Raw genomic sequence first — 24604 nt, 5'->3', positions numbered from 1 at the left:
ACCGAATGGCTAGCAGCAGTTCTGCGGAAAAGGATCTAGGGGTGACAGTGGACGAGAAGCTGGATATGAGTCAGCAGTGTGCCCTTGTTGCCAAGAAGGCCAATGGCATTTTGGGATGTATAAGTAGGGGCATAGCGAGCAGATCGAGGGACGTGATCGTCCCCCTCTATTCGACATTGGTGAGGCCTCATCTGGAGTACTGTGTCCAATTTTGGGCCCCACACTACAAGAAGGATGTGGATAAATTGGAGAGAGTCCAGCGAAGGGCAACAAAAATGATTAGGGGTCTGGAACACATGACTTATGAGGAGAGGCTGAGGGAGCTGGGATTGTTTAGCCTGCAGAAGAGAAGAATGAGGGGGGATTTGATAGCTGCTTTCAACTACCTGAAAGGGGGTTCCAAAGAGGATGGCTCTAGACTGTTCTCAATGGTAGCAGATGACAGAACGAGGAGTAATGGTCTCAAGTTGCAGTGGGGGAGGTTTAGATTGGATATTAGGAAAAACTTTTTCACTAAGAGGGTGGTGAAACACTGGAATGCGTTGCCTAGGGAGGTGGTGGAATCTCCTTCCTTGGAAGTTTTTAAGGTCAGGCTTGACAAAGCCCTGGCTGGGATGATTTAACTGGGAATTGGTCCTGCTTCGAGCAGGGGGTTGGACTAGATGACCTTCAGGGGTCCCTTCCAACCCTGATATTCTATGATTCTATGATTCTATGCATCTAGGGATGCCGGGGCGTCTTCCCTCGCCTCAGCACCTTTGCTCCCGCTTTTCTCCTCCTCCTCCTGCCTTGTTGAACTGGGCTCTGAAGTGTCCATGGTGGTACTCAGCGTGGAGGTGGGTTGCGTCCAGCTCTTTGTAGAAACTGCAGGTTGTGGGGGCAGCACCGGAGCGGCGGTTTGCCTCGCGGGCTTTGTGGTAGGCATTCCACAGCTCCTTCACTTTAACCCTGCACTGCAGTGCGTCCCGGTCATGGCCCCTTTCCATCATGTCCCTTGATATCTGCCCAAAGGTATCGTAATTCCTCCGGCTGGAGCGCAGCTGGGACTGGACAGCTTCCTCCCCACAAACACTGATGAGGTCCAGCACCTCATCATTGCTCCATACTGGGGATCGCCTGGAGTGTGGAGGCATGGTCACCTGGAAAGATTTGCTGAGAGGACTCCACGCCTGACTGAGCAAACAGGAAGGGGATTTTCAAAATTCCCAGAGAATTTAAAGGGCAGGTCTGACAATTGGTCACCTGAGGGCAGGGCAGTAGAGTTCAAAGTGATGACCAGAGTGGCTAGAACAGGCATTGTGGGACACTTCTGGAGGCCGATCAGAGCGCACTGATAGACCAGGGCGTCCACACTGGCACCACGGCGCTCCAGCCAGGGTGCACCAAGCGTTATGCCTCTCGCGGAGGTCGATTACCAGGAGCGCTCCAGTCGCGGAGTCCGGGCGCTCTACGTGCCTTGCCAGTGTGGCTGCGTCATGAGTTAGAGCGCACGGGGCTGCTTTAATGCGCTCTAATTCGCAAGTGTAGCCATGCCCTAAGTTAATTCTGATTTAGGATGATTGCACAGAAAACTTTCCCTGGGCCTGAAAGCAGTGTATTCTTGTGCCGTTTGTCACAGTCACTCAAATCTTCTTTGTAAGGGAGTTTGATTAAGAACCCTTTTTTCCATTCTTCTGAGATATATTCCTTCTCCCATGCCCAACTGAAAAGGGATAGCAGGATTTTCACTGAAAGAAGCAGCTCACCCATAACCCTGTTTTATATGGCCAAGCTACTAGATGGGGCAGATGCTACACAGGATTAGTGGGGGTTACACCGCTCTTAGGAATGAATAGCTAACATGATATCAGAACAATGGACTGTGGGGTCTTCATATACTTCTCTTTGTTTTCTTTTTAAAGAGGCTAATAAATGTCTGCTGTGGAATAAAACCTACCCCATCATCTTCAGGAAAAGAGATGGGAAATCTGCCTTTAGGAAATGATATTTAAAACTCGCGTTCTCTCTTCTAGGCACCCACTGATGAAGGATCCGAGAACTTCAACTGCATACGCATTGTTGCAAGGACTCAAGGATCCAAACTGTAAACTGAAGACAATATCGTAAGCAAACTCCTCTCTTACAGCCCTTTTGTGACTGCTGCTATGCCAGGAGTTGGGTAGCAATGCATTTCTGCCCAGTGTCTGGTATTAGTCTGTATTCCATTTGAAATGTAACTCTGAGCTGCAAATCACAGTAAACATCTAAAGAATCAAACTCCATGAAACCACTAAATTAACTGTGTGGCAAACCTTTGTCTCTGCCCCACCCAGTAAGTAGGCCAGCTGCTAGGCTGATGCACAAGGTGGAGGAATCCTCCTCAACCAGGGCACAGAGCAGCTGTGGAGTTTCTTCACAGAAACTAATCCAGCCTATTGCTAATGGTGAGAGAGAGACCCACCCTCTGCACTGCATCTCACACACCCAGTGTACCCCTGCACAGAGGAATACAGGGTTGCTCTGTGGCCACTGGGAAAGGTACTGGATTGGCCACTGGGAAAGGTACTGGATTTGCCCCTAAGAGAACAAATGTCCTCTGTTCTCTTCCTTAAATTGTCTCCTGGGGACAGTGAGGTGATTGTTGAATGCACAGAGACTTGAAACACTAGGGTAAGTGACCAAGTGACCTTCATTTCCTGCTATCTGAGAACTTGTACGCTTCTCACATATGGCCCCCTAGTGGCCTGGCTAAACTATGGCTCTGTGCAGGTACTACAAATGCTACGGTTCTTACTTAGGGCTTAATGTGCAGCAAGCGGGGGAGCCGTGCACCAACTGGCTATGTGGGGCCTGCTGCCGCACACTAAAGTTCCTTAGTGCACTTTGACCCCCCCCCCGCACTCGAGATCGTCATATTATTTATTTTAATCCGTCTTTCTAACGTGATACGTGTTTTGCCCTTTACTGACCAAAAGTTAATCACACTTGCTCTGTTTTTGCTTTTCATTTCATCCCCACCTCTGTCTGTTCTGTCCCACTCTCAGCACCTGCCCACTTGTGCGTACTTCTCAGCCATCTGACCCCCACCCACCCCACTCCCCTGAATGTGCTACCATGGTTCAAGGAAACAGCGACCTAGGTGAAGACCAGGCATTACAAGTGGGCATAACAAACAGATTGCGGGTAGGGGAGCAGAAAGGGGAGGGGGTGGGAGAGAGAGGACAAGGATAAATTATTAATCAATCATGTCCATGTTTTTCATGTTTCTGAAGGTAAGGTAGACGAGTATTTTGTCAGAAGGGTATATTGTTTTTTGCCTAGAAAACTGTAAATCATCAAGATTATTCATTTATGTATTCTGGTGTGAGAATGCTGCTAGAATCGTATCCTGTAATACCGTCTCCATGTGATCAGTCTTCGGGAAGTCCAGGGGACACTGCTTCACTTAGTAATTAATTATTTAGTAGTAAGCACTGTTTGTGTGAGGCAGGATTGCAGGATCAGGCCCCTGGTTATCGGGCCCATGTTTCCTGAAGTGTCATTAAGCTGTCCTGTCTCCCTAGTGTAACTGTACTGGGAAGTTTTATCCATAGTTTTCAGTTCCCCCAGAATTAAATTTTAGGCTCCCTAGAGATGGAAGCAGGCTACTGGTCCCTGATAGGCTTGGGTGGGTGCATTGAAAAAAATCTCTGGGGGTCAGGCTGCCCCAGCTGTAAACCTCTGGATTGACCAGATGGTCAGACCTCCACCAGACCAGACCACATGCCTCACTCATACTGTGCCTGCATTGCCTCGACATGCTCATGAAGCTGCTTGCAGCTCTGCATTCAGGTAATGACAAAAATCAAATCTCATGCTGCAGAGGTCAGGGAGGAATTTTTTTTTTCAATGTACAATTGGCTTGGTGTAGTCTGGGTTTTTTCTGCCTTCTTCTGTAGCATCAGAAATTAGGCACAGCTGGAGATGGGACACTGGATGGAGTGGACCAGTGCTCTGAGATGGTACAGATAATCCATCTGTCTAAGATGCCTGGCTGGGGTGTCTTGCTCACATGCTCAGTCATATACTGATCTCCAGACTTGGGGTCAGGAAAGAATTTCCCCCAGGTCAGATTGGCAGGGACTTTGGCGGGGGTGGGGGGAAAGGGGTTGTCATTGCCTGCAGTGTGGGGCGTGAATCACCTGCTGATAGCGTCTGGGTATATCTCGAGAAATCACATCCCTGCCTTTGCAAGGGCCTCAGTCTCTCTTGTTCGCTGCCACTGATGCACAACAGTTTAGTTTCCCGAGGACTGAAATGTTTTGGTTAACTAAAGTCTTTGGGATTAATATAGGGGTGACCTGGTGCTGTGTCGTGGCCTGTGATCTACAGGAGGTCAGACTAGATGATCTGGTGGTCCCCTCTGGCCTTAAACTCTATGAAACTGTGGAAGTCCCCAGATGGAATCTATCACTAAGCGGTGGTTCTTTGAGTGACAGCACATGTTTGTTCCACTTTAGGTTTCCACTTTGTTTCGAAGAAGAAGAAGAAACAATTACTAACCTGTTCCGTAACTGTTGTTCTGCAAGATGTGTTACATGTGTCCATTCCACATCCCACCCTCCTATCCCTCTATAGCTAGTCTTTTTGGTTAGAAGGAACTGAGGAGGGTCAGGGGCAGCTCCAGCCTTTATACCATCACATGGCAGCGCGTGCCAGCGGAGGACCCATACGCCGCCCCTGCTGATGGAAAAATCTCTGACAACAGTGCACTGGACCTGCAGATGTTTCTAAAGTGGAAAGGACGTGTGCAATACATCTCGAAGAACAACAGTTACAGAACTGTTAGTAACATGGACCACAGATATAATAGACCAGGGGAGGTTAAGCCTCCCCAAACCCAGGCCATGGCCCCACCCACACTGTGCACTGAGGCCCCGCCCTCGCTCCGCCTCTCCCCTGAAGCTGGTGTGGGCTTGGCTTGGGCCAGTGGCTTGGAACCCGGGCAGGCGGGGCTCAGGCTGCAATGTGGGATTTGGGGGGGTTCAAGCCACAGTGGAGGGCTTGGGGCTGCTCTGGCTCTGGCGGGGTGGGGTAGCGGCCGGCCTCATGTGGGGCAGGGGGCTAGACTCTCCGAATGGAGAGTTCACCCACCACACATGGTTAGTAACTGTTTCATACAGTGCAGAGGTAACTTTGATCTGTTCATTTCTTCCCTTCAGCTTGTCCAGCTGCAAACTCTCATCTGCTTTCCCTGAGGACCTCTCTCCTAAGACCCTCTTTACAAACTGGTCCCTGGAAAAGCTGGATCTGAGTGCCAATACACTGGGAGACTTAGGACTGAAACATCTGTGTGAGGGACTGAAACATCCACTCTGTAAACTGCAGATACTGCTGTAAGTAACCCACTGCTATATTTTGTTAGTACGTGACTTTTTCACTCATCTCTGTGTTGTTTCACCCACCTGCTTTGTCCTAGCTTTTAGCCTAATAGCTGTTTGAGGCAGAGATTGTCATATTTTTGTACAGCACCTGGGACACTGCGGCCTAGACCTGGTTGAAGCCTCTACATGTTACTGCAATGCGAATATTTATTAATCAGTAATAAATACCATGTGTTTAGGCACCCAGTCTTGCAAACTCAGCAGGAGAAGGATGTGTCAACACGTAGGACAGGAAGTGGTGTTGATGGATCCTTCACTGAGCATCAGTGGTGGGAGTCCAACCACTGTGCTGACTTCCTTCAGTTCTGCCACCATCTTAGCCGTGCAGCTCGACTTCTCCATTCTTACTGAATTCCATAACCACAAACTCAGGCGCCTTGTAACCCTTCCTTAAAATCCGGTGTGACCTGCCTCCTCCCTCTCCCTGCTAGTCCCCAGCTCACTCTCCACTTTACCAAGACTGATACATCCTGCAAGGGTAGACGCAGTCATACAGGTGTAAATGTGCTTGATACTAGGGCTGTCGATTAATCACAGTTAACTCACATGATTAACTCAAAAAAATTAATCATGCTTAAAAAAATTAATTGCCGTTTTAATCAAACAGTTAAACAATAGAATACCAATTGACATTTATTAAATATTTTGGATGCTTTCCTACATTTTCAAGTATGTTGATTTCAATTACAATACAGAATACAAAGTGTACAGTACTCATTTTATATTATTACTATTACAAATATTTGCACTGTAAAAATGATAAACCAAAAAATATTAGTTTTCAGTTCACCTCGTACAAGTACCATAGTGCAATCTCTTTATTGTGAAAGCACAACTTACAAATGTAGATGGTAACAATGTAAAACTTTAGAGCCTAAAGGTCTCCTCAGTCCTACTTCTTGTTCAGCCAATCTCTCAGAGAAACAAGTTTGTTTACATTTACGGGAGATAATGCTGCTCATTTTTTATTTACAATGTCACCTGAAAGTGAGAACAGATGTTTGCATGGCATTTTTGTAGCTGGCATTGCAAGGTATTTACATGCCAGATATGCTAAACATTCATATGCGCCTTCATGTTTTGGCCACCATTGTAGAGGTCATGCTTCCATGCTGGTGACGCTTGTTAAAAATGTGTTAATTAAATTTGTGACTGAACTCCTTGAGGGAGAATTGTATGTCCCCTGCTCTGTGTTTTACCCACATTCTGCCATATATTTTGTGTTATAGCAATCTCGGATGATGACCCAGACTCTGTCTGGAATATTCTGAAAATCTTCTTGCACTGTGCACAAATAAAATCTGAGTCAGGAATTCGTCATGTAATTAATTTGACTAATTTAAATGCAATGGGTGACATGTATACAGGCTTTATAGACACTGAAACTACCAAGTTACCAGAAAGAAGGAAGAGTCACTGCACTAAGTAAAGCAAATATTGACCCCTTTATGGAAGGAGATGGTTATTTCTCTCTCTGTTGCAGGTTGTGGCAGTGCCGTCTCACAGCTGCTTGCTGTGGGGATCTCTCTGCTGCCCTCAGTACAAACGAGTCCCTGACTGAGCTGGAGCTGAGTGGGAATGAACTGGGAGATTCAGGAATTAAACTTCTGTGTAAAGGACTGAAACATCCCAGCTGTAAACTGCAGAAATTAGTGTAAGTCATTGCTGGGTTCCTTGATACTTTTCTTGTTAGACCAGCCTTTGCAAAAGTCCTGTCCAATTTTGCACTGATAATATTTTGAGGTCCTATTCTCACTTATGAAATCAACCTGCATTTGCAGGAGAAACTGGATATATTTTGTACATTACATCTTATGGTTGTACACAAACGGTCGTCACAGCCACATGAAAATCCATTTTCTACTGGTCCAAGCCTCAGATATTGGGACTGTCCCTATAAAATCAGGAAATCTGGTCACCCTACTGTCTGTTCACTGTGCACATCTCCATCTCTGCAGGGTTTGGGATTGCCATCTGACTGATGCTTGCTGTGGAGATCTCTCCTCTCTGCTCAGCACAAACCGGTCCCTGAGAGAGTTGAACCTGAGCGGCAATAACCTGAGTTATTCAGGACTGAAGCTTCTGTGTGAAGGACTGAAACATCCAAACTGCAAGTTAGAGAAGCTCGAGTAAGTGACTTCAGGTTTCTGTATCAAAAGAATCCATTGCAGTGTGCGCTGGTCTTCCAGTCACCCAGCTGTGTATTGACTACATGAACCAATCAGGTGAATTGGGATGATCTGTACGGGCCGAGGACGGGAGTGTGTTCTGTGCCTCCAGAAGGCACTGCTCACATAAGTGCAACCTAGGGGAGGCGGACAAAGTGGCTTTAAGCCTCCTTTATGCCACTCTGACTCCAGGCTGGTCAGGGCTTGAAACAGCCGACAGTGTAACTTAGGTAACCTGCCTCCTCCAGCCTCCAACACCGGGGCTTGCACAAAGCAGCCTGTGACTGTCGGGCACAATGCTAGCAGTGGGGGAATTTCCCCCCCACCTGCTAAGGGGCAGTTGCTGCCCTGTATGCTGCTGCAGCAGTGTGCAGGGGCTGTAGAAGGGGGGAGAAGTCTCCCCCATGTGTGTGTGATTTTCAGGGCAGGGAAAGTGTCTCCCCAACTGTTTGTACAGCAGTTAGTAGAGCTGGTCTGGAAGTTCCCACTGATACATTTTTTAGATAGAAAATGTTGGTTTCTTCAGAATTGAAATTTTCCATGGGAAAACTTTTTGTGTATGTGTGTTAGGAAAATCAAATGAAAACATTTCATTTTAGGTCAGGTCGACGTTAATCATTGTGTCTGCCTGAACTGCTGCAGTGTGCCATGGGAATTGTAGTTTGGGGGTCTCATCCCCCTCATTCTCACTTATTGGCTGTGTCATAAACATACAGCTAAGAGTAGCCTAGAATTCCTCCTTACCCGTAAGGGGTTAAGAAGCTCAAATAACCTGGTTGGCACCTGACCAAAAGGACCAATGGGGAAAGAAGATACTTTCAAATCTGGGGTGGGGGAGGGCTTTGTGTGTGCTCTTTGGTGTGTGTTCTCTGGGGAAGCAGAGAAGCATCAGGTCAGAAAACTCCTTCTCCTAAAATGAATCACAATATTGCAAAAAGAGTAAGTAAATAAGGCAAGGTGCATTAGATTATCTTTTGTTTTAGCTTATGAATTTTCCCTATGCTTAGAGGGAGGTTTATCCCTGTTTTTTGTAGCTTTAAAGTTTTGCCTAGAGGGGAATCCTCTGTGTTTTGAATCTGATTACCCCGTAAAGTTACCTTCCATCCTGATTTTACAGAGGTGCTTCTTTTACTTTTTATTCCTTTATAATAAAGTTCTGTTTTTTAAGAATCTGATTTACCTGTTTGGTTGGTAGATTATTCTCAAGCCTCCCCAGGAAAGGGGGTGAAGGTTCTTGTGGGGATATTTTAGGGAACAGGAACTCCAAGTGGTCCTTTTCCTGAATCTTTGTCTAACTCACTTGGTGGTGGCAGCAGTACCCATCCAAGGACAAGGAAGGATTTGTGCCTTGGGGAAGTTTTTAACCTAAGCTGGTAGAAATAAGCGTAGGGGGTCTTTCATGCGGGTCCCCACATCTGTACCCTAGTGTTCAGAGTGGGAAGGGAACCTTGAGAGGCTGCATTCCCCTTCCAGCATATGTCCCGCATGATGGGCCTGCACTGCAGAGCTCAGTCACAGGAAGAGACTGTGACTTATGGGAGACAGTCAGGGCATGGTGCTCACGCAAGTGGGGCGAAGGGAGGCAGGAGGTATTCCAAGAGACACAGCAGCAGCTCCAGTGGGCAAGTTCCCTGCTTAACAAGTAGAAGTCAGCAGCAGAACTGGTTGAAATTAGGGCTTGTGATACAGCATGGCCAGAGGGCAGCAGGAGAGTGTTTGTTTTTTTTTTTAGCAGGAGAGTGCCTTTTTTTATTTATGTAACACTTACAAGAATCACCAAAAAAAATAAAGCAAAACTATGCAACAAAACAAAAGCAAACACAAGGTATAACACAGCAGCCTTCAGGAGGGAGAAGTGTTCAGGCTAGCCTGGGCCCAGAGCTGGGGGGCTTCCTCGACACTCATGGTCTTCCACCCCCTCGAGTTACCTAGTGCCACGCCCAGTGTCACCGATTATTCCTCTCCTGAGAGTGCCCGACAAGATGGGCACAGCTGCGGGGTGAGCAGTTTGGGGGTGGGGGGGACATACACCACGTGTGATAGGACCCCTCCTAGGTGACAGTAATGATGGTATCCACAGCGGCAACGGCTGGGGCTGGGGTCTCTCTCTCTTCCCCTCAATCAAAGGGTCAGATGGAGGGAACCAGACGGGGTCACCGAGCAGAAAACCTCAGTCAGCACCCACCGCTCCTCAAAGGTGTCAAGGGAGTCGGTGGACGCCGCCCAGAGGAACTCTGCCCGGATACGTGAATGCACTGAGGATCGGAAAACGGCCCTACAATCGCAGGACGCTTCATTAGCCGACCTCCTCTATCTGGTTTTATAAATGGCTGTTTTAGCTAGGGCTAGGAGGAGGTTAACCAGGAGATCTTACGATTTTGTGGGGCCACGGATGGGGAGTGTGTAGATAAAAAGGTGAGGGGAAAAGTGTAGCCAAAAGCATAGTAAAATATTCGTGAGGAGCTGGAAAAGGGGCTGCAGCCTGGCACACTCCAAATATATGTGCGCCAGGGTTTCCCTCACATTACAAAAAGGGCAAGTATCCGGGATGGGGGTGAACCGTTTCAAAAACACGCCCGTGCTCGCAGCTCCGTGAAGGAGCCGCCAACTAATGTCCCTGACGGGCCTTGGGACCAAGGTGGAATACAGGCTGGCCCACCGGGGTTGCTCACCCTCTAAAGGTGGCAGGAGGTCCCGCCACTTTGTATCGGGGCGGGACACCAGGGTGTGGGCGTGAAGGGTGTGAAGCATGAGTGTGTATAGATATTTCCGTGGCGCGATTTGGAAGCTGACCGGCTGCAGTTCATGCAGCCGGCTTGCAGTGAAAGGGCGAGGGGTCTGATGGGATCTACGGGGTAGGGGCCCAATTGAAAGGTCCGGCGGACCTTGGGTAGAGGGTGAGCGGGGTGCACCCTCGCGCAGGGCTCGGTTGAGATAAGCCCGAGCAGTGGGCATCAAGGCGGCCTTCACCTCCTGAAGTACGCACCGGGGGGTACGAGGTCTGGAGAGCCCCATGCACTGAGCGAGCGTCAGGGGATCCAGCCAGTCTCCCCGGTCGTAGTCCAGGAGGTCTCCGACTCTCGTGACTTCCGCCAGGACCAAACTCTGGCACACCGAGCGGGACTCCGCCGCCTGCACATGGAGCTGGGGGTTGTGTAGCAGGGGCTCCGCGAGGAAATCTGCTCCCATGGTGGCCGCCATGGACCTGGCCGTTGAAAACAGTTTCCAGGTCCGGAGGAGGTCCTGGTAGAAGACCGGCAGCCCAGAGAGGTCTCGCGGAAAACCTCTCGGACAGAGATAAAAGAGCTGCCGGTCGTATCGGAGCCCTTGGAAGCGGCACAGGAAGGCGTGCGCCAATATGGTCCACGTCGAACTACCTGCACTATAAAGGAGCCTCTGTAGGGCTTGGAGGCGGAAGACACGGACCTGAGTGTGCAGACACTTCGGGCCCTGCCCTCCTTCCTTCAGGAGTAGATGAAGAACCACAACAGGGGCCCAGTGCATTCCTGACCAAAAGAACTCTAGAATCAATGTCCGAAGGTCAGTCAGGAAATCCGGGGCTGGGACCAGGGTGTTTAGTCCTGTCCACGCTCTGGTACCGGCTCGTTGGTTAAGCACCAGTGCTCTCCCTCGGAGGGAGAGACATTGGAGTAGCCTCGTCCATTTCCGGAGCCGCTCTAGCACCCCGCCTTCTAAATTTTGCCAGTTCTCCGGCGGAGAAGGGTGCGTGGCAGAAAGGTAAACGCCTAGGTAGAGCAGTGGACCCGCGCTCCACCAGATGGTCTGAAGCATGGGTGGGAGGGAGCTCACCGGCCGCCAGTCCCCCACTGCCAAGCCAGAACTCTTGATCCAGTTGACTCAGGCGGAGGAGGCTGCCGAATAGATGGCCTGGCAAGCCTCCACCCGCGCCAAGTCCCCCGGGTCCTGGACCACGAGGAGCACGTCATCAGCGTACGCCGACAGGACCAGCTGCAGCTCTGGCTCCCGCAGCACCAACCCCGTCAACCTCCTGCGGAGGAGACAGAGGAAGGGCTCGATCGCCAGAGCGTACAGCTGGCCCGACAGGGGGCACCCCTGCCGTACTCCTCGCCCGAAGATGACCGGTTCGGTCAGGGTCCAGTTGAGCCTAACCAGACACTCCGCGGAAGTGTATAGCACCTGGAGAAAACTCACAAACTGAGGTCCGAATCCAAACGCCTGCAGAGTGCCCAGAAGGTACCCATGGTCCACTCTATCAAACGCCTTCTCCTGATCAAGAGACAGGAGGGCGAACGACAGACCATCTCTACGCCCGAGTTCCAAAAGATCTCGGACTAGAAATAGGTTGTCAAAAATGCTGCGACCTGGGACAGTATAGGTCTGGTCTGGGTGGATCACGTCCACCATCACGGACCCTAGCCGCAGCGAGATTGCTTTTGCTACGATTTTGTAGTCCGTGCTAAGGAGCGAGACGGGACGCCAGTTTCGTAAATCGCGGAGGTCCCCCTTCTTCGGTAACAAGGCGAGCACTGCTCGCCTGCATGAAAGGGGGAGGACCCCGCCCTGCAAAGACTCAGCCCAGACAGTGGCTAGGTCTGGGCCAAGGATGTCCCAGAACGCGTGGTAGAACTCCACAGTCAGCCCGTCCATGCCCGGAGATTTATTGGTGGGCATGCGACGGAGGGCTTCCGAGAACTCGGCCAGGGTGAGAGGCAGCTCTAGTCGGTCTCGGTCGCCCATGCTGACCATAGGGAGTTCCTCCCAGAGCACCCTGCAAGCGCCAGGATCGGTCAGATCTGGGGAGAAAAGGCTTGTGTAGAAGTCACGGGCCCTCCCACACATCTCCACCGGATCCGTGAGGGGGGCGCCGTCTTCTGCTAGAAGGCAGATGACGTGTTTCTTGGCCCCCCTCGTTTTCTCCAGGGCGTAGAAGAAATGGGAGCTGCGATCCATCTCCCGAAGGAGGTGGATGCGGGATCGAACAAAGGCACCTCGGGCCCGATGGTCCTCAAGGGCCTGGAGCTCATCCCGCTTCTCCTGGCACGCTCCGCAGAGGAACGGGTCCTCGGGGCTAGCAGCCAGACGCCTCTCCATCTCTAAGACCTCCCGTTCCAACTGCTCTATCGCTGCATTTCTCCGTCAGCTGGTGCCCCGGGTGTAGTCACGGCAGAAGAGCTTGGCGCGCACCTTCCCTAGATCCCACCATCACCGCGCCAAGGGAAAGGCATGCCGCTGCTCTCGCCAGGCCAGCCAAAACTCCCGGAAGGATGTCATGAAGCCCTCATCCTCCAACAGGCTGTTGTTAAAGTGCCAATAGGCCGGCCCCGGCCTCTCTGCACGGAGGGAGGCTGTTATGGTGGCTAGATGATGGTCAGAAAATGGGGCCGGCCGAATGTTGGAGGAGTGGGCCTGTGAAAGATGGAAACGGGATAAATAAATATGGTCCAACTGAGAGTGGTGTGACCAATGGGCCTCCACCTGGACAAAGGTGAACGTGGAGGTGTTATCTGGGTGGTGGTCACACCAGATGTCTACTAGGGAGTGATGTTCTACTATTTCTCGGAGAATATTTGCAGCGGCCGGGCTCAGCTCAGCCCCTGAGCAGTCCTGTTCCTCGAGGGTGGTGTTAAAGTCCCCTCCCAGGACTAAGCACTCGTGAAAATCTAGGGTGCTGAGGAAATCGGACACCCGCTGATAGAATTGCAGCCGCTTCGGGCTCGTTGTCGGGGCATAGATGTTAACGAGGTTGACCATGAGCCCCTCCATATGGACTCGGAGATGCAGCAGGTGGCCTGGCACTGCCTCAGTGACCCCTAGCACCTCGGGCCGTAGGTTGGGGGAGAACAGGGTCGCCACTACAGCTTGTCGGATCGTGAAGTGGCTGAAGTAGACCCAGTCCCCCCACTCCAGCCGCCAGCTGTCCTCGGCGGTCGGATCTGTATGGGTCTCCTGCAGGACAACCACAGAGTACCTCCCTTCCCGAAGGTAAGAGAGCACCTGGGACCTGCAGAGAGCCATCCTACAGCCCCTGGTGTTCAAAGTTGCAATAATGAGGGGCGTCATGCGGAGGGCTGGGGGGTGGGGGTTCCTTGTTGGCGGGGGTGTACGCAGCCCCCGGCAGGTCACGCAACAATCCGTGACCCATCCCATAAGTGAGTAAATCGTCACGGAAGCTGCGGGCCCGCCCGTAGGCCGCGGCACCGTGCCTTCCTTTCCCTTTACCCTCCTTTATAAGGGCCCTTGTGGCCTGGAGGATTTGATCAAAGTCCCCCCATAGCTGGAGAGCTAGCTGTACCCTGTTGCGGGAGCCACGGATGTCTTCTAAAAACTGTCGCAACGCTTTTCACAGCTCATGGGGGGGGTGGGGTTGTGATTTCCGGGTTATTCCCTGGTGGGGCTCTTGGTGCAGCCTCATGGTCTGCTGAGGCGGGCAGGCAGGGTGCAGACCACCGACGGGGCTTCTGACAGGCTAAAGTTATTAGGTCCATCTCGAGCCTTGGGGTAGAAGAGGATGGCAGAGGGAAAATTGCAGCTCCTAATGGGTCGTGGCAGGAAAATGCAAAGGCTGCTCCTTGGGGGGGGGGGAATCCGTGAAAAACAGGAAAGAAATAACCCCAGGGGCGGCAATAGCATTGCAGGAGCAGGTGGATTGGGCAGGGACAGGGGTGGGGGTGGAGGCGGGGGCAGAGGCGAAGCTCTGGGCTTCGGGAGGCAAGCAGCTGAGAGGTGGTGCCTCCCGAACAGATTTGAGGGTTAAGGGGGTGGGGAGGGGGCTCCCAGTGATGCTAGGCGCAGGCTCTGTGGTGGATTTGGCAGCCATGTCATCAGGTGGTGGACCACCTTCTGCAGGGTGCTCGCCCGGGAAGGCGGCTAAGGGGAGGGAGCATGGGGAAAGGGGGACTGGGGTAAGGTTGCCCAGGTCGAGGCCAGCCAGTAGTAGGTCATCCTCTCCCTGGGTGACCGGGGTCAAACCTAGGGCCTTGATCTCCTCATACATGGAGGAGAGGTCGTCTTCTGCCACCCTGGGGGGCTCCCCTCTGGCGCCCGCTACGACGGTCGCTTCGGGGTTCGCGGGGGGTTCGGATGATATTCGGGCAGAAGGGGCTTCCTCAGGGGTCTCGGAGGGGAGGGTCTACCCTCCAGTGCTATTTTGTCTTCCCCTCCCGACACCGGCGGATGGATCTCACTCGTGGGCATAGCAGAAGGCTCAGTGTCAGTGCCTCCCTTCCTGGTCTTCCGTGGGGCCTCCGCATCAAATGGGTGCAGCGGATCTCGAGCCTTCCGCTTGCCTCACTTTCCCTGGACTAGGGTCCAGCCCTCCATAGCATCATCTGGGGGCTGGTTAGCAGGGGTCGTGTCGGGGGGCAGAGGCGATGGTTCAGGGGCTCGGGGGGAGTAACAGTGAGGCAGCATGAGGGGGGGGCCGTTCTCCTTGGGGCGGGCCCTCTCCTATGCCCGGTAATATCTTTGCTGCACTCTCCTCCATAGGCTCTGCTGGATTGTTAACAGCAAGGGCGGGGATCCCTCACTCGTCTGGGCGTCGTAAGGGAGGTGTCTGTTGGGCCCGGGCAGGAGCAGCGGTGCATCGAGCAGGAGGAGAGGTGGTTTCAGATGTCGGGCGGCCAGGGGCGTTGGCAACGACGGAGCCAATGTCCTGCCGGGTCTCGGGTGCCCCTCCTCGCCGGGCCAAGGGGCAGTCTCTTCGGACATGCCCCGCTGATCGGCAGAGGTAGCACCGGGCCTCTCCTGTGGAATAGTAGACCTGATAGCGGGCTCCCTGGTAGGGGACTAGGAAGGACCCCTCAAGCACCTCTCCATCACGCGCTGCCGGCGGAACGAGAAGACGTGACGGAGGGTGGGGTCCTTGCAGCCCAACGGGAGAGGGCTGATGACAGAAACGGGTTTCCCCAGGGTGGAAAGAGCAGGTAACAGGGCGGCATTGGGTAGAAAAGGTGGGACGGAGGTCAGGACTAGGCGAACGCCCAGGTCTTCTCGCGGCTCCAGGGGGACAAACACCACCCCCACCGCCAGACCCTTCTCCACCGCCTCCTGAGCGGCAGCCTCCGATGCTAAGAAAAAGACGACCTTCCCGTACATTTTGGAGGCCGCCACAATAGCCATAGGTCCTACCACCCTCGCCAATGCCTGCACGTATGTCTCCACGTGGGGCGAGGCGGACACCAGGAGGCAACGGACGCCGTGCTTCCTGGTCATGGTGGGAAAGGGGCCCCGGCCGCTATTGATGGTAGCGGAGGCAGTGGATGGGTGAGATGACGAGGCGGCAGGCAGGGGCAGGGCTGCCACCGCCCGGGAATACGCTCTGGGGGCCGGGGGAGGGACGCTCGCAGAGCTGGTGGAGGGAACAGCGGGGAGGGATGCCATGGTCGATGACGAGGCCACAGCGGTGGGGGCAGCCTCTGCCATGGAGGACTTGGTGGTTGTGGCGGGGCCCTTCCCCTTCTTCGCACCCTGGCCTTTCCAGCTAACCGGGGGGGTTTTCCTAGAATCTGGGGGGGCGGTGGGCGTAGCAGCGGCAATAGTCGCCCCAGTGCCTCCGGCTGCCGATGCCCCAGCGGGGGAGGTGGCAGGTATTTTGGCAGCAGTGGTGGGGAGGGGGGCTTGGGGGTTGGGCAGGGGGGTAGGTGGGGAAGGGGCAACTGAGGTTGTTAGAGGGGCTTCACCCCTCTCATTCCCCGCCATCGTGAGCAGGGGGAGACGGGGAGACACCAGAAGGAGGAGGGTGTGGGGAAGCAGATTAACCATTTCTCCCTGTTGGGCTGCAGGCGGGGGGGGCCAAATGGGTCAGACTGAAGAGGGGAAGGAAACAGGAGTTGGGGTCAGGTAGTAGGGGCAAACTGTGGGGTGGGCAGTCCGGGGGTGGGGGGGGTGAATGCGGATCCACACGCGTTTATCCAAAGAGTCTCGTTTAGTCGGCTGTTGTGTCTGGTCTGGATGACGAAATTCAAAGCAAGCAGTTGAGGCTAGAAGCAGACGGCAGGTTGCCAGCAGGGACGGACGGCGGGGGGGCCGTGACGGTTGTAGTAGTGTTGGGGGGGGCACCGATGGATCGGGGGGCAGCTCCGTGCCACACCCCCTGTGCCCCTACAAATGCAGTGAAGACACAGTCAAACTCCCCGCACACGAGAGTACAGTTCAAAAGTTACTCAGTCTTACGGCCCCCTCCACGATGATTTGTAGCTTCCCTGGGCGATGTCTTTGTTGGCTGTCTTCTCTCCTGGGCTTTGTGGAGCATTCCACATATACCAGGCAAAGATAAGAAGACGATTTATTGCGGGTCCACAAACGAACAGCAAAACGGTTGGGTCTGGGGGCGTCCACTCCCCTCCTCTGGGGAGTGGGTCGGCAGTCCTCCCCCCCCACTCCGGGGATTGCAGCTGAAGCAATAGCAGCATCCGAGGGCAGGCGTGGGGGGGCTGGCAGGCAAGCTGGCAGCCGACCAGCACTCGAACAGCAGCAAAAAAAAACAGCAAAAAAAAAAAAAACGAAGAAAAAGCGCCTGGCCCGGTTGCGGGGGGGGACGAGGACTAAAGCAGGGGCAAAAAGCAAGGAAAGCCCAGGCCAGAGGGCAGCAGGAGAGGATTTGAAGGGAGCCTTCTTCCCTGTAGAGGGAAGAAAGTTTGCTATAAATTAATTAAAGCACCTGAAGCCAGTCACCTGATAAAAACCCCCTGCTTCAATCAGACAAGGGGAGGAATTGAAGCAGAGTGGATTGGTGTTGGAGCAGAAAGCAGTTTGGAGGGAAGCAGAGGAGAGTTTGGAGAAGTGCTGCGGTGGGCTAAGAAGACCAAGACCCTAGGTAAAGGGACACCTGTTTTTGCAGAGGGAGGGCAGGAAGCCCCACAAGCTGAAGGGCAGGAGAGGGAAGTAGCCTAGGGGAAGGAACTGCTAGTTCAAGTGGTTTACCGCTATCCCTAGGGCCCCTGGGCTGGGACCCGGAGTAGAGGCTGGGCCCGAGTCCCTCCCTCTCCGCTCCCCTCCTCTAGAAGAGAAAGCATGAGACCCATCATAGTAGTGCCGGCAATTTGCCGCAGGCTGGTTGAAATTTTTTTGTCAAAAATTCATTTGACAGAAAATTTAGTTTAGAACTAAATGGAAATTTTGACATACAATATCTGCTTTCCTCTCAAATTCTCAGTCTTTCTTCAGGAAACAGAAGACTGAAAACTCAAAAACTTTCAGCTGAAAACCAAAATATTTTTGTTTTTTTCAGGGTTTCTCCACCCCTCAACTTAACAGGTGAACATTTGGAGGATGAGGGGATGGAAACCTTTTCTAACCAGCTCTAGTTGAAATGCTCTCTGCCAATTTGTAGAATTTTGTTCAATATTTGAATAGTGAACCCTTTACAAAACAATTAAAAAAACCCTTTTTCTCTGGAGTTCTAAACTATTCACCAAATAATACAAGGGTGCAATTGGGTTACCCTTCCCCAACCCCTCCAATGAGTACTGCGCACAGTAGCAATGCTATTTCCGTCCTAACACCGAACCAGTCAATCGTTGCTAAATCTATGAGTAACTCATGTATGGCTGGCTGTCATATCTGATGATGATGTCACAGCATTACATGTGTTCTCTTGTAGCTGTATAGCCTGACCTATGAGGAACAAGACTGCAAACAAATCACACACAAACACACAGGCTCCCATGGAAGACTTTGCATGATGCTTGGCCCTTTTTTTCAGTCAGTTTTTCTTGTCTGTCTTCCTCAAACTGTTCACAACCGTTACTGACAGAAGCTCTCCATTCATGTCTGTCCTTGGCTGTGTCTTCAAAGTTATCAATATTTAAGCCACATAAGGCTCAAGGGTGTCTTTGAAACATTTTCTTTGACTCTCCCTCCGGAGCTTTCTGAGTTTCATCTCACCATAGGGAGCTTTCTTTGGAAGTCTGTCATTGCCGGTTATGATAACATGACCTGTGCATCTAAGCTGAGCTTGGATGATCATTGCCTCAGTGGTGGTTTTTGCTCTTTCAAGGATGTTAATGATTGAGACTTTGTCTTGTCATTGGCCTTCTGAATGGAGTGGAGAGAGCTCATGTGGAATTTTTAAAGTTGCTTAATAAGTCTGTGGTAAGCTGTCCATGTTTCACATCCATATGAAAGGGACACTATCACTGCTGCATTATATATAAGGTTTAGATTCTGTTTTGGGTATTTTTAGTAAAAGTGAGGGAGAGGTCATGGGCAATAAACAAAAATTCACAGAAGCCTGCAACCTGTCCCTCAAATTTTACTAAAAATACCCTGGGGTGGGGGGACTAACAGTGGGAGTGCTGCGGGGGAGCGATTGGGGGCTGCTGCTGTGGCGGCTCCAGGGCCAGCCACCGGCCAGCTTTTCTGGGGGCCCCAGGGCTGGCCGATGGCCAGCTGTTCCAGGGGACTGCACGTCAGCCCGCTGCTGTGGGGGACCTGGGACCGGTCACTGCTCCGGTGGCCCTGGGGACTGGCTGTGACAGCTGCTCCAGCCCTGCTGACCCAATCCCCCACCACCACCACTTCAGTCGCGAGTCTGCTGCTCCAGCAGGCCCCGGGGATGACAGCTGCTTCAGCTACGCCACTGCAGAAGTCACAGGGGTCTGGGAAAGTCATAGGATCCGTGGCCTCTGTAACAGAATCATACCCTTAATTGTATATAATCAGTTCTGTTGACTGTTTGATGATGTGCTGGTTGAGTATCCAATGGCGAAGTCTTCTGAAGGCCTGGGTTGCCTTTTGTATTCTATCTGATGTTTCTTGTAGTTAAGTGCTGAAGGGTGGAATGTTGTTGCTCCGACACTGTCAAGGCTGCCAAGCTGTTTCATCTGCTCAGTGCTTCTGTCCTTGGAGCCCCGATGTTATCAGCACTGGCAGAGAGTGCAGCCTGCTAATTCAACAGACCTCAGTGTTACTCAGAGAGAAGGACCACAGGCATGGTTGGATGACAAAGGCACTTGGCCGGGTTTATTGCCTTCAAGGCACAGCCCTAACAACTTGCACAAGTACATTAAGATATGAGTGCCCTGTGGCAAGGAGCAGCTGAGTTAGCAGTGGGAGTCTCCACTGTCCCCGTGGCCACATAAAGGATTAAGGTGAGGTACCCGGACATTTATAGACTGAGACAAACAACTGGGATACACAACTTACGTACCACATTTTTGTTACCTCCCCTTGTACCTTATTCCTGATATCTCAGACAAAACATCCCTTTTCATTATTCTGTCAAAACATCTTATCTTATGCTAGGTGTATTTGTAGCGGCCTTCTGGAATGTATTTTGTAAATATCTAGGGCCTAGCACTTCTTAGGAGGGCCTATGTTTTGGCAATGCTAGCAGCAACTTTGCGAAGTTCATGTACCGGAAAGTGAACTCGTAAGCATCGCTTTACTACATGGCCTGATGCTGGTTCACAGCCTCTGGCTCAGGCCTCAGATCTTGCACCAGGCTCGCTCTGACTATTACAGTTGCCTCTGAGAACCCATCAGGGGTAAGCTGTAGGTCATGGTTAACTCTGATTAAATAGAGCACATTCATCTGGAAAAAGAGCTACATGTATGAGTTTCTCAAGAACTTTTGTCTTTGCAGTAAGCCTTTGGAGATTGAAAAGTTTTCCATTCAATCTGTACCTGGGGTAGATGCCCTTTTGAAGGTTGTCAGTTGCGTAATTCAGAATGGTTGCAAATGAGAGACCAAAAAGGGCTGGTGCCAGCATTCAGCCTTGTTTCACCCCATTAGATATGGGAAATGGTTTAGAGAAGCCACCATCAGAGAGTACTTGACCAGTCATGTCTTCATGGAATTGACATGTATTAATGAATTTGGTGGCGCAGCCAAACTTTTCTAGAATTTTCCAGAGGCCATTTCTGATCACGGTTTTTAAAGATCAGTGGTGACAGCATACAGTTCCATGTTTTGCTGAATGTATTTTTCTGTAATCTGTCTCACAAAAGTAACTCATGTCTGTGGTGCTCCGACCTGATCTAAATTCACATTGGGTCTCTGGTAGAAACTTCTCCGATACTATCTTGACAAGCCAATTGAGCAAAATGTGACCTAGGATTTTGCCACCTACCGGTAGCAGGGAGATACCCTGACAATTACCACAGTCAGATTTGTTCCCTTCAGTTTTGCATCGTGCAACTATGACACCTTTGAAGTCCTGAGGAATTTCCTCAGCTTCCCAGATAACCTTAATGATTTTGTGTAGAAACACATGAGTGCGTGGTGGTTCCGAGCTGCCATTTGAAGGCTTTGGCTGTTCCCCTGGCTGTCTGTGTGGTACATAAAATTACATTTCTATATTTAATACTGATTATGGGGAATGGTCCTGAAATTAGTGCTGGCCCATAGATAATTCCTGGAAGGCCTTAGTCAGCACCTCCCAATATTCCTCTACTTGCTGATGGGCTCCTTTCTGGCTCCCCTCCCTCTCATTCTCCCCAATTCTCTTCCATGAATCCACAGTTGCTCTGTCTGTGTCGTTCTCCATAGTGTCTTGACTCCTTGTGCATCTGTGATTGTCTAGTATGTTTTGGGCCTTGATAATGAGTGCGCAGTGGGGGTCTCCGGGTGTGGAGCATCTTGTCAGGACTAACGCCTGGCCAGGAGGTAAGGGTGTGAACTTGCACCTTGTGAGTTAGTTCCATGCCTGGAGTGATGAAAGCAGCATGTGTCTGGGACCATGGGAGCCGTGCTAGGGCTTTGATAATTCAAAATGAGCCGCTGTGCCCTTAACCACACCCTGTTCTCTCCTTTTGTTCCATACTCCCACCAGACCCCTGATGTATGACTAACGCCCTCCCTTCTTTTAAATAACACTCTGAGCTTCCAGAGGAGCAAAAAGGAAACCCTTGTAGCTGCCCAGCCTGCCAGATTTGGCTGCACAGGCTTTGGAAAATGTCATCTCTTAGTGCTTCAGTTACCTCATCTGTTAAATGGGGTTGTCTCACAGGTGTGCTGGGGGCTAAATTCATTCATGTTTGTACAGTAAGTCTAGATGGTAAATAGAAAAGCGAAACAGTGGTTTGATTTTTCCTATAAGCACCAAAGGTCCCTCCACTCCCTGATAGAAATTCCTCCTGTCGGCCCCTGGATATTTGACAACCGTTTTGATCATTCACTCTCCACAGTGATCCAGCTCCCTTCTGCAATGAACGTCTTACATCTCCTCTGCCCTTGCCGGTCGGTTAGGTACATTCAGCTGCATGACGTGTGTTGGACGGGGTTTAAGATGCCTGCAGACAAAACTCCACAGTAACGTGGGGTTTGAGATATTCCTGGTTGAACTGCCACGCTGTCTCAGATTTAACTTGTTACTCAGTGATGCTGTTAGACACACATCTACCTGACATGGAGGGTGCACAGGATGGCAGGGGTTAGGAGGGCAGAGTTAGTGTTGTTGGAGGACCTTAATTCTGCATTTCTATACTTTCTAAAGATGTCTTGTCTTATTGTAACTTTAACACTGACTTAATCTGTGGTTAAAATTGCAATACTCTATTAAGCTTCATTTCCATTAAGAAGTTGATAAATATTTACAAGCTTGACCTTAGGTTGATAGTTGTTTGTCATGGTTCCTTTTTGTTTTCACAGTTTGTCAGAAATCCACATAGATGAAAAAACAACCAAAGAATTGGAAGTTTTGCAGAAGATAAAACCTGGTTTGTCAATTGTGCATAATGCAGCATCCAGCCGTCAGAACCCGGGTACAAAGACAAGGAGGATGGAATGTCTTCTATCTAAGCGTCATACATTCATCTGTAGACTAATGTCTTGGAGTTCAGAAATGATGTGGAATATTTTTGTGATGCACTGTCAGGAGGTTGGACTTGTTCTGCTATTAAGCATTGCTACATATTGGCTTCACTGGTTGATAAAAGGCCATACAGAGGATTAAGAAATCATAGGTGTTAATGAGAGACAACGGGTTAATTCCCCCAAGCCATCAGGGGTCTATGCTGAAACAGAATCTCTACTCTGTACATTGAGGACTCCATTTTTCAGTTCAAGCATCTCTTGCTGAAAGCTTCTTCTTTGCCTAGCTAAACTTAAAATGGCCAGAGAGCTACAAAGCTTATGTGGCAAGTCTCTTGGTCCCTTGCTCCCTTGCTTAGAGTCCCAGAGAGAATGGTGAGGCTCCAGCCTGGTTCAGGCCTCTAGGTGCTATTGTAATATAATCATAAAAACAACACAAGGGGACCGGACATTTCTGTAACCTTAAATGCCAGTTCCAGGAGACACGAGCGGAGAGGCTGTTCTCAATTTAGTCCTAGCTGACTGAAAGAAGTTGGTTCAGGTAGTGACAGTGACCACAACACTGCGTGTAACATCTTTAGGGGAGAGATTCTGCCAGAACTATCTGGATGACACTGAAATTTGGAGGGAGTGAGGTTGTTAAAAATGGGGAAGCTCACAGTAAAGACCCTACAACCAAAAGTGAGGGAATTACAATCCTTAGCTTCAGCATGGAGGTTACTCACCTATACCACAGAGCTGCAGAAGGCGTGCACAGCCCTAAACCAGAAAGGAAGCAGGAAGGGTTAAATGGCAAGATTCAAGAGGTTATTCAAACTAAACAAGCCAACTTCCAACTCCAGTGAAGCCAATGGGCAAGAACATAAAATATGGCAGGTGAATGTAACAATGGGCATTTGGAGGGTTTCGAGAGACTTTAAAGAGCAGTTAGCCAAAGAGAAACGCTCCTTCAGTACATGGAAAGCAGGAAGCCTGTGCTGGAATTAGTGAGCCCCTGGACTTTCAGGGAGTAACGGGAATGATTCAAGAGCACAAGGACATTGCAGAGGGATTAAGGCCTTAATCCTAAATGTTTGTAGGATTGGGAAAAAATCATTTATTAGTATCAGTCGTCACTGTGACAGAGATTGCAACCGTATGCAGCATCTTTGGGGACCATATTGTATTAAGGTTGTGAATGGTTTATGTATCACGTGGGCCAAGGATTGTATGCAACTCACAGCTGCTCCAGGAACTACAATCAGTGGGGTGTACGGGGGGTCATTGAGGTGAATCACTGAGGCTGTAAAAACATCCAGAGAGGTCCCAACCCCTGGGGAGGACTGAATCTACTGACACCAACAGGGTTTTTCAGAGACCAACAGACAAGGAAAGGGCTTTTGGCATCAAAAGGCTGAGTCTGAACTGATCCAGCCTTCTTTTTCCTTCTTTTGATCCAGCAAATGGACAGGGCTTTCTGCCCGAGGGGGCACCAACCCTTGCAGAAGGGTTGGAAAGATTTGGGCTTACTAGGACTGAGGGAGGTGAGGGCTGGGAGCCTGAAACTTAAGTGGGCGCCCTCGAGGAAGACCAGGAGGGGGATCAAAGGTGCAGTTGTCTCTGAAACTGTGACATACCTTATACACAGAAATAAAGAGTTACCTAATTCCTCTTCAATTCCTGGGTCTGTTTGTTGCACAAGTACTGATATCATGGAACCATGCCCACTCTTGATGCTATGCCATACTGGCATCGGGAGTGTAACCAGCACAGTACAATGATTTTCATCCAGGTTTTGCAGAATTAGCAAGTTATTGTTGACCAGTGGCAATCGAACACCAAATTTGAAACTCTTTATTCTTAAAAGTGACAATTGTGACACGTTTCTCTTTTCAGGTCTCTGCTCCTTTTGAAAGACAGAAATGAATCCTTCAGGCACCTGGGCAGGCTGCAGATCTGCACATTTCTGAATCTCAAAGCAGTCACCTCACTGTACAAGTTCATTGTATTATGGCAGTAATATAGCTAGCTCAGATTTCTTTCAGCTGCATCCATATTAGGAAATCTCCCTATTCATGGAGTAGCTTAAAATTCACTTTAGCTGTTGAATTAATTCTAAAGTTCCCACAGAAATATTAATGCAGAATAATAATTAATAAATACTTAATACTTAATAATATGCTCAGAACTTGCCACTCCAAGTAGAATTTCCCAAACACTTCCATTTAAACACACTGGATTAGATAGAACAATAAAATAAGATTTTAAATGAGTACAAGTAATGAGACATAAGTCAGAAATGGTTACAAGAAAAATAGAGA

General features: G+C 50.5%; 1 protein-coding gene across 1 annotated transcript in view; it reads left to right on the top strand.

Moving 5' to 3' along the window:
- The window catches only part of LOC144266475 (NACHT, LRR and PYD domains-containing protein 3-like), a 42690-nt gene extending 18494 nt beyond the window's left edge, over nucleotides 1-24196 (top strand). The window contains 6 exon segments of the mRNA XM_077819915.1: nucleotides 2013-2102; nucleotides 5181-5354; nucleotides 6886-7056; nucleotides 7361-7531; nucleotides 22143-22255; nucleotides 24180-24196. Of these exon segments, the coding sequence (XP_077676041.1) occupies nucleotides 2013-2102; nucleotides 5181-5354; nucleotides 6886-7056; nucleotides 7361-7531; nucleotides 22143-22255; nucleotides 24180-24196 (736 nt within the window).
- Nucleotides 24197-24604: the final 408 nt, after the last annotated feature.

The sequence above is a fragment of the Eretmochelys imbricata genome, chromosome 6, assembly GCF_965152235.1.
Source record: "Eretmochelys imbricata isolate rEreImb1 chromosome 6, rEreImb1.hap1, whole genome shotgun sequence".
Lineage (NCBI taxonomy): Eukaryota > Metazoa > Chordata > Testudines > Cheloniidae > Eretmochelys > Eretmochelys imbricata.
Note: the sequence above shows the minus strand (reverse complement) of the source record. Positions and strands in the feature narration are given on the sequence as shown.